At 32.4% G+C, this 10,894-nt stretch overlaps 1 protein-coding gene across 1 annotated transcript; it reads left to right on the forward strand.

Annotated features, from left to right (window-relative positions):
• Positions 1–844: 844 nt before the first annotated feature.
• Smp_205360 (unnamed protein product) lies at positions 845–1,072 on the forward strand (the record flags this gene model as incomplete). Its single annotated transcript, XM_018790499.1, has 1 exon — positions 845–1,072. One exon carries the CDS (start codon positions 845–847, stop codon positions 1,070–1,072), a length of 228 nt encoding a protein of 75 aa, XP_018644705.1.
• Between the last annotated feature and the right edge of the window lie 9,822 nt (positions 1,073–10,894).

Consider the following 10,894-nt stretch of genomic DNA (forward strand, 5'->3'; position numbering starts at 1 on the left):
GTTAATGGAGGACATTTCTTGTCGATTAAGTATCTTTGAAATTTGTAAAGTATTCAATCGCATATCAGGTTTGCGTAGATTTTTACATCACCGATAGTGTCCGCAGAGGAGGTGATGTACCTATTTGGTGACTGAATACAACAAATACCGGTGGAAGAATAAACATAAATGACAACGCGTTTTCCATGCTTGTATTCATATATATCATTGTAAAGGTGTCTGTGAGAAACTTATCAAAATATCAAAACAACTTGAAATTCAATTTACATTTTCATTGATCGACTCTCTGTAATAGAAATAGGAAGTTATAATTATTAAAATAGCAGACATTGATAAGAATCAATGAGAAATGTAAATCACAAGGGGGTTTTTGTGGAGATTTAGTAATTTTATAGTAAAGATCATGAGTCAATTGAAGCTAGACCACCGTGGAAAATCTGAAAGCACTGGACGGCCGTTTCTTCCTATTATGGGACTCCTCAGCAGTGCGCATCGACGAACCCGCTCTCGTGTGATTCGAACCCAGGACCTACCAGTCTCGAGCCAGAGCCCTTAATGTAAAATGTAAATTCTGGTAAAGTTAATCCAGAGGAACTTTACAATCTATTCAGTTGATGAATTTTGCTAAATGAGGAGCACTAATATAAGTGTACTTTGAATATTAGATTTCGTTTAAGCAATCATTATAAGGTTGCTCTTCTCTTCACTTTATTGTTAACGTTGATATTCGGTAAGAGGTTGACGACTCCGAGTTTACTGTTTGTCTTTATTTGAATTATTATTTTACGTCTTAGTATTCATTTTTAATATTAACATATTTTCATATGCAAGTCTTATTTTCTGAATGTTACTCGATTATTTATCAAGAATAATGACTACTCGCAATCCAATCTCGTTTCGAACCATCATTATTAAGTATCTGCCAATATATTGTAAAAAAGCATTTGCTGAACATATGATACAGCTGAATAGAGGATTTACCAGCCTAATCAGAAGTTTAATTTGTACATGTTATGTGTTCAGTAAAAATGAAGTGTACCAGAAACGTGGTCATCGAAGGTGTTACATTTGAGTTTGCAGTAAACGACACAGAATGTCATAGAAATAACACTTTTCAAAATGAGAAGTAATTTTTCTTGAAAAATGTAAATGAAATGTCGTTCAAAACAATGTAATACAGGTTTAATGGCATGAAATTATAGGGAACGTACATCTTTCTTTGAATTTAATCCTTCTTTATGCTGAATAGAAAATGAAATATATATAATGGAAACATTAAATTGATATGAGAAAATTCGTCTAAATTAAAGCGAATAGTTCAGTAGTCTGATATAAGTTTCTTCAATGAAAATAATCAAGTAACAACAATCTCCAAATAACCGAAATCCCGTGAAACAACATTTCGATTGATTGACATCTATCCTTTTAAAAAATTGCTCAGCAGTAAAACGGTTAAAATCCATTCTGAAATGTACTAAGAAGGAAATGTGTAAAATGAATGTTCTTCAATGGTAGCACAATATTTGGGTTCCAGTATTTATTCAGTTATAAATTCGAGTGTTTTTTTCTGGACAAAAGCATCACATGATTTAAATTAACACAATGAAATTCTACTATACAAACGTACCAATCTGTCAGCCAATTGTCCCCTAAAATAGGTAAACTATGCTATTGATAATAGAATCACAGCCATAGTAACCATTCACAGTAAGAATGTGTTAACTCATGAAGTGACTAAAACGTAAAAAAAAATCAAACAATCATTGTCCAATGCGATTATTCAAGCTTATTTTAGTAATTTTGTGATTTACACAAACTTTTCGGTTAATAAAACAATAACAACCTAATCATTTATTGAGTTTTTAATATTAACATATTTTGATATGCAGGTCTCATCATCAAATGTGATATTGTTAATTGAGTTTGATCAGTCCACATTTACATACGAAATCTTTGTATATGCGATGCAGAAATCGACATGGTTGCAAGTTAATAATGTTTCAGATGGTATATATTTGTCAAATTACTGACGCTTTTACCCTTGTATATCAATATAAAAGTCATTGTATAAGGAACACTATTAGAAACATTAAATTACTCACCCGAGTCCCACAGACAATCGTCTACCAAAATAATATTTATATTTGTTAATTAAGAAACAAATTATGAGTTTAAATTTTAAGGAGACACGAATTTCGACTCAAAAACAAGATACTTAGTTACTCAGTCATTGAAGATTGCGAATTTTAGTGTAATTCGAAAACTGATGTTTAATCAGAAGTGATTAACTGAAGGAAATTTCGCGACGAATCCACGTCTGATAAAATTTTGTAACATTCGAGTGTATATAACAATAACAAAATGATAAAAAAATTTGTCAAAATCCTATTCCTAAGGTATTAATACTCTCTAATTTTTAGAACTCATTTACTCATTCCTAAATGAGAGTTGGTCATAAACTAAGAACTTATTATTCATCCCAATATTGTCTACTTATGAAGGGCACAGATATTGTCTTGATTCTAGAAACAGTTCTATGACAAAGTCATGAACTTTCAGTCACAGCTGAACATTCATGCAGAAATTATAAGAAACTTCACACCAAAGGCACTCATAGTTCACACAATTGACAAATCAATTCGGAAATATTTTCCCAGTGAAACATTCAGTCGAATTTCTCACAATTAAATCATACTTAACCGAAACATAATCCGACTTCCCTATAATAAATAACATTTTGTGTGACATTCCTGTACCTGGATGAAAGGTAAATCGGATTACATGTTGTTTATTCCTGATTTGTTGGTATCGAAAGTGTTCATTTCCAATGGATATTTTAAGATGTAATTCACACGTACTTTATTACACACACGATGTGTCAATATGTTAGCTTACTAATGTAGATCAATGTACTGAAATAAACCATTTGACGGATAATCAATAGAGGATAATTATAATTTCCGAAACAGAAATAATGCCTTCTTATCTGTTCAGTGTAACCCGTCATTATGTTTACAATGATTAGACTTTGAAACTTTCTCTGTTCGTAAGCTTCATTCTGTGATGAATTCGGTGAGATTACGTGAATGACTAATGATTGTCTGATGTGAAATGATTTCAAGCAATAAACTAAAGCTTATCAGTAGAGTTAAAATATTAGTACTAGTCATTTAAAATAATTCAATATCTCAACAATTGACTCACGATCCTCTGGAAATTCAATAATAATAAAAAGAAAAATTCTTGGTCAACGATTCAATGTTAAGCAATTTGTTTGTGAAACCATTTGAATGATAAGAAAGAAGAGAAAGAATAGGGAAGCTTATGTGTAGAGGTAAAGCAATTCCTTTGGAAAATCAACAATATAAGAGGAATTCTTGGTTAGTGATTCAATGTTAAGCAGCGTGTTTGTGAAAATATTTCACAACTATATCATTCGATTGATATGAAAGAAGTTTAAGATTAAGGAAGCTTATGAGTAGAGTTGAAGTATTACTTGGCTACGAACTAGCCGCTTCGAATAGTTCTGCATATTCATCCAATTCTGTATCTGAATTCGCTCATATGATTACAGATTACATGCAGTGACATACAACATATAATCCAAGGATAAATTCGAGTTTAAAGCTAATACTCAAACAATTGGTAGTTATTTCGGAATGCAACTGAGATGGACTTACCCATGAACCTCTAAAAGTAATTTGTACAATAATACTTGTAGGTTATGGTGACTTATAACTTCTTATTCTATGGCTATTATTGTCTTACTAATACAAATACATTATATTCCAGTATTTGCATATTTACAGACACTTTTCACTTTTTCTGTTCACTACAAATATGCAAATATTTATTTTATTCGATTGTAGTTGTGTATTCTCATGGAGGGGAAGTTATGTACTCATAAGAAATTAAATACGACGTAGGTAGTTGTCTAAGAAATCCTGAAATAGTGGACAGTTCTATTACTGAACTGTTTCTCCAATTAAGGTAACTTCAAAGTTACGAAGATGGACCTGTTTATATTTTCTGATAAGAAAATTATTAAAGCTAATTCGAAATGAATCATATTCACTTCATTATTTCTATTTCTATAAAATATTACTAGTAATGCAATGGGTTCGTTTGACCAACGAAGACGACTAGTTTCTATTACTGTGATACTTACCCATATATGAATTTTGAAAAATTGACACAAGGACCAACATCAATGCAATGAATAGAAACATCTTGCCAAATGAAAGTAGTTAGAAAAATGTGTGTTTATATACTGTTTTAGAAGTCAAGTGTGTTCAATGAAATGACGTATACTGTCAATCTAGTCACTTACTAAATGTTTCATTTTAGCCAGTTTTTCGTAATTTAAGCAAGCTCAAATCTTCGATTGATGCAGCAGTGTAAATTCAATAAACACTGACAGAAATCTTCATTTGAATCATCAGTAGTTATAAATAGAATTAAAATTAAATGTGATCAGTGAAATGAATCACTCAGCTTCTTTTTTAAACTATTTTCTCTAAATTATTCCTTCTTACAGAAATGTAACGATGTGACTCATAAATTAAAAATGAACTGTGTTCTTTTGATGACAAAAATATTTCCCGCCAAAAGAATATCGGGGCGTTGATGACTTCGTGAAAATATTGTCTCATTGATAATAATAGTGGACAAACTGGTTTACTGTCTGATAGCATTTAATCCATTTGCAATGAAAAGAAAACTCAAGCTTGTAGTGTAAACGTTAAATGGTAATGATGTTGATTATGTTTCAAAGCTCTAAATTGTACTATGGATTTTCCACAGACCATGTATTCATAGCCTGGAATCATAAAAGTAAAAAAATATGGGAATCCTTTAGTTGTGTTGACCAAAGTATTGAAAAAACGAGGAATCAGTTGAAATGATTGCTCAGAACATAACAATTAGTAAGATAATCTTCCTATCAGAGTGTTTCCTGAAACAAATGCTCCATACTAATTCATAAGTATAATTTCAAACTACAAAAATAATTCATTTTTGTATTGATTGTTTTATTCTTTCCATTGATGTTCAGGAATGTGATCGATCAGACTCTTATAGACATATGTAGATCCTATTCGGATCGCCTCGATACTGCGTTAAGCCACAGGCAGGTGAATCCAGATGACGAGTCTCAAAAAGAACGAAACGGGCGTCCTGGATTTCACTGCTAGCCGACATCTATCTCTAATAAGATATTGCTTTTAAGCTAGTCCTCATGTTCCGTGACATTTTATTGTTGTTCACATATAAAACCGATTGAACAGCATTGCAGATAAATAGCATTTATCATCAATCGATAGTGAAATGCCTGACAAGAGAAGGTGAAAAAGATCAAGGGGAAGGGAACGAGAACAGAGAACGATTGGTGTGGAAACGAAAGAACAATGAAGTCCGAGACGATTGATTGACATTTAGCAAATGAAGAATTTACTTCATGGACCTTAGAATTTACTAAGACGTTCTGTAATATTATATTCAAATACATTTGATTGTTTTCACTTGAGTTCTCATTCATTACAACTCTTTAAAAAAGTTATTTAGTGAACAGTTAACAGTTTGTTGAATATGTAAGCAGTCAATTGTCTTGTTTTGTAGAAAAGAGAATAGCTGACAACAGGTCGTTATCAAGTTTTGATGGTCACGAGTAGCTGCATACAAATACTGAACGTAATGAAAATATAAAATTTGTTTACAAAGTTGGCAGTTATTTATAATATATCTTGATTATTTAGTATTGTTTGTTTGAATCTTCCCATCGATGTGTTAGGACCACAACTGGTCAGTCTCTAATTGGCATATGTGCATACTGTGCGTATTGTATCAATATAGTATAGCAACCATCCTACAATCAATTTCGATTATAGCCAATTTTGGTTAAGCGCTTTTTATAACTTACTTAACAGACATCGTTATTTGGATAGTAACAATTTGCATATATCTTTACACTGTTATACCACTAGAGCACACGACGCTCTATCCGAAATGTTGACTACTTAAATATCATTTGATGACTCATACTCCTCCCCATATGTGTACGCACGCAAATATTATTATGAGCCTTTGTTTTGCTTTGCTGTGCCCTTATTAAATTTGACTATAAATTGCCTATGTAATTACTTGCTTTTCGCCTCTCTCGCTTGCTCCTCGTTCGTTTCCTTCGCTTGTTCGCCTATTCACTCGCTCACTCGCTTGTTCATATTCGTTCAGGTGTTGTTAGCTTTCTGACTTGAGTTATTCGACAATAAGCTGTAGTTGCTGCTATCCTTTGTCTTCTGATTTTACGCGCCGTTAAGATTAGAATCGTAACGGTTATCGAAGTAAACGATTAACGAATCTTGGCACTACAATAGCCTTAATTCACAAGCATGGTCAGCAGAGATGGCTATCAGGACTCAGTGGGCGAGTGGATCGAGGTTACTGGGTTCGAGTCCCAGAGTGAACATCAACTCTCAGATGCAGGTATATCCAGCTGACGAGTCCCAAATAGGACGAAACGCGCGTCCTGGATTCCACTGCTAGCCACTATCCATGTCTGCATATCCTGATTATGTTTGTTATTTTATGGAATTCGGTTTAGTCAGGATAAATTCTTTAATGTTTTCCATACAACTGAATTAAATTTGGTTTCTTTCTGGTACTGACTTCAAACAGCTGTGTTTTTCATCAGTCTGTCACACGTTTTGATAATTTATTCTTATACGAATGTTTACAGATGACATCTAGCTTTTGATTGCAGTTTGAAGTACTGATAAATCTTCACAATCGAATGGAGTGTTTTTTGATGTTCCTGTGTCCATTTGCTTAATTCAATAAAATAAAAATAGTTTCATTGTCTAAGTAACCATTAAATCAAACATCAAACGGTTTACCACGTCCAAGTAATAAAACACAGTTTTGTAAATGGAATCATATGAATAACGAGTAAAGGTTTTATTTTTACCGTTCATAATTGGTATCAAAAACATCTCTTTCGACTTGAAAACACAAGACTAATCAAAATGTATCTTCAACATTCACATATTACAAATCGTCTTCTGATAGCGTGAATGAACAATGAATCCTATAAATAGCTCTATCTCAACTATTCGCTGATATAGTATTGATATGTAGTTTTATTTTGTAAGTGTAAAAATCATTTAGGCTCTCGATTCTTTATAAATGATGCACATTCATCAGTAAAGACTAATGTTACTCCAGGACTTACAATTTTATTGATTGTATACACTTGCCCACTGCAGTTTGGTGTAAGTTGGAAGCATGTTTAATTTGTAGGTTCGTATCATTCTTACTTCGAAAATATCAAACAAAATTACTTGGCTTATCAGTTGAGATATACCATACTATGATAATATACATACACGTCAACAGATATTGTTCATACTTCGTCACAAGGTTGGTGAATTTAGATAATGTATTTCTTGAAAATCATTGTTGAAATGTATGTACAGGTGGAAAAAACACACCTTCGTGTCCTAAAAGGTTGTTTAGATGTGCAACGACTTTTGAATTAGGTACTGTTCATTATTTACCTCTATCAGTAATGTAGTAAATCATTATTGTTTTCACGAAAATGATATCTTAAATCTCAAAGCAGTCCATTTGAGATTCGAAAATGAAAATCAGCTTTCTCGTAAACATTTTTTCACCATAATCTACTGATGTTGACAGATATAGATAGTCTCTAGCTACAATGAAAAATGGAATACCTGACAGCAAAAGATTGCAATGAAGAGAACAGGAAGGTAATCTGAGAGCAATCAAAACAAACAGAAATAGAGGAATAATGACAATCTGTTATTATATTTCGAACAACAAGTAAGTTCACTTCATCAAATCTTCATTCTCTACATCTTAGAGTTTTTCGTCATGCATAATGAATTGTCAAACATGGAGCATCTTTTCTTTAGAGATTAAATTATAAATAGTAAAAATGATGATACATGTGATCTATCACTAAAATCAAGTTGAGTCCATCATTGACAGGCAAAAATTAAATACGTCAGTGATTTACACTAAAAATATTCGATTTCATGTAGACAATGTATTAATGATGTCATTATTATGTGAGGTGGTAAATGATGGTTCGAAATCACTTCAATATGCGAGAGAATAGGAAAGATGGTAATTCTGGGTAATTATTGGATTAGTTATAGAAGAATAAGTCGATAATTTCATCATTGACATGAATCGCCTTTTAATTCATGACGAAGCTCAACGGATAAGTCATCCTCATGGAATTGAAATAATCATGTTTAATAAGCGATCTGATTTCTGCATAAATCCAAATAGAGCAAGAACAAAAACGTCTGGAGAGTAAAATGAGAACACCATTGAAAAAAAACATTTGAAAATTAAAGTTAGTTAGGATTAATAAATCACCAGGATAAATAAAAGCTTGTCACACTTTCCTGATATATACACAGCTCAGGTGAGGTCAAAAATGTCAATGACGATTACCATTGAAATAATACAGTAAGATTGGTGTTCTTTGAATGTAGAGTAGTAGACACCGATTGGATGTAATGAATGCACCTAAAATAAATAATCCTTCTATTTTTATCAGGAGGAGTTTTGTGAAAATTCTAGTAATTTAATAATTAAATTTATGAGTTAATTAAAGTTAGACCACCATTGAAAACCTGGGAGCACTGGACGGTCGTTTGGTTCTAGTGTGGGAATTCTCGGTAGTGCACATCCACTATTACGTTATCTGCATTCTAACCCAGGAACTATCGGTCTGGCACATGAACGCCTAATCTCTAGACTACTGAGCAGGCATCCTGCAGTGGTGATGTCTAGCTTCAACCAATTCACGAAATTGCACCACCATGTATTTTCACCGACTTACATGAAGGATATGCATTACTAATTAGTCTATTTTGTCAAATGCATTCTGTTAAACAAATGACTGGTTCAATAAAACAATGTCCTTTCGCCCTTTGGAATGATGACATGAAATTACAAAAAGTATTATCAGAAGAGTATTACAAACAAACGTACAAAATATGTGATAATGAAATACATAACCGCGCTTCTGTGTCAATGATGACAACAGTTTGAATAGTATTAAAATCTAGTGCTTTAAGCAAGATTAGTTCCAACTAACCAGGAATAACCTAAGAGGTTGTTTAATAATGATATGAAATAGTTAAGATAATAGACTTTAAAAGAAAACCTAAAGTTAGTCACAATAATTCATTCATTATGACTCAAGCGTCTGTAGTGAACGAGGATACAAATGGGAACAATGGAATGTATTTGAACACAATATTTCAGAAAGTCTCAGTAACATCTGAGAATCATACAGTAAATACTTCATTTACAAAATGTCGATCAATTGTCTCAGACTTCATTGTTCTTTCATTTCCACACCAATCAATCTCTGTTCTCGTTTTTTTTCTTCAATCTTCTTAACCTTCTGCCTCTACGTATTTCACTTTTGATTGATGATACATACTACTTATATATGTCGACATCAGTAGCACACACCGTAAGAATAAAAAAACTTTTCAGCTCAAGAGTAAATTGTAATAGCTTCTGTAGAATGCAATAAAAGATTTTGGCAAACTATGCAGTTGAGTAGATCATACTGGCTCATAACTCAAGTAACTTTGTTTTTGCCAAGTTTACGTTTCATCTCTCATATTCAATGAGTTTATTACTATAAGCATGAATGTTTTATTTATCATTATCATAAATGGTGCATATTTTGTGTGCATCACATAATCTATTTCAATGAAGCCATTGAAAAGGTTGGATACATTATAACATTTATTAATGATGATTGAAGAATTTGTTTTTTCTAATGTATCACCATTTATGTTGCCATGGTGCATTCAACGTATTTAGATTATAGTCTATTTATGGACAAAATTGTAGCATTTCAAGTACATTGTATTTGTAAAATTTGGCACACATGTCATGCAAATAATGCACATTTATTGGAACTAATGTTGGCCTTAATCTGGCATGAAGATGTTGCCTGGATAATAATCAGTTTGTTCAATTCACAAACCTTATATAAAGATATAAATATAGAAACAAATCAGCATATTGTATTCCTTGTAAAATGAGTTTCCATGTTGCATTATTTATGGTTTTAGCTTTATGCTTTCAGATTTCAGATGTTGGTAAGTAATCCATAAGATGTTTGTACTTTTTTTATTTGAATATACACCACATACTAATAGTAGTTTATTTGATATTCAAGCAACGTAGCTGTTAATCTTGTAATGAGTCTCTCATCTGAAGTGTAGTCCATCGAAATTGGAAGTACTAGCCTTCATCTTGCCTTGGAATACTGAATATACAGTAAATAATTATCTTCAGATTGGAAGAATTCAAAACGTTTGACTGGATTCGTAGCAATTTCACTGATGTACACAATCATATAAGATTTGAAATATCCTATTAATCAATTAATACTTGCGTAAAATAATGCGGATGTGGTGATGATTGTGATTGATTTGTCATGTAATTATCATCAAATATTTACTACAAAGGAGAATTATAAGCAAAGATGGATGGTGGCTAGCAATGGGATTCAGGACGCGCGATTCGTCCTATTTTGAACTCGTCAGCTGGATATCAATGCATCTCAGAGTTGTTGTTCACTCTGGGACTCCACCCCGGTACCTTTCCCTTCAAAAGCCATCTCGTTAGCCACTTGCTTATGCAATGGAGTGAAGTTTAAAATCACCTAGTATTGTTTGTTTGAATCTTCCCATTGATACTTAGGGCTGCAATACTAAGTGAAAGGAGAATTATGTTATTCCTTCAAGCAAAAGAATGTGAAAGATCCAATACTCAACAGAACAACCATCCACTTATAATCAGATTTCCATTATTTTAGGTGTTATGATATCACATTTCC

Source organism: Schistosoma mansoni (assembly GCF_000237925.1).
Source record: "Schistosoma mansoni, WGS project CABG00000000 data, supercontig 0300, strain Puerto Rico, whole genome shotgun sequence".
Classification (NCBI taxonomy): Eukaryota; Metazoa; Platyhelminthes; class Trematoda; order Strigeidida; family Schistosomatidae; genus Schistosoma; species Schistosoma mansoni.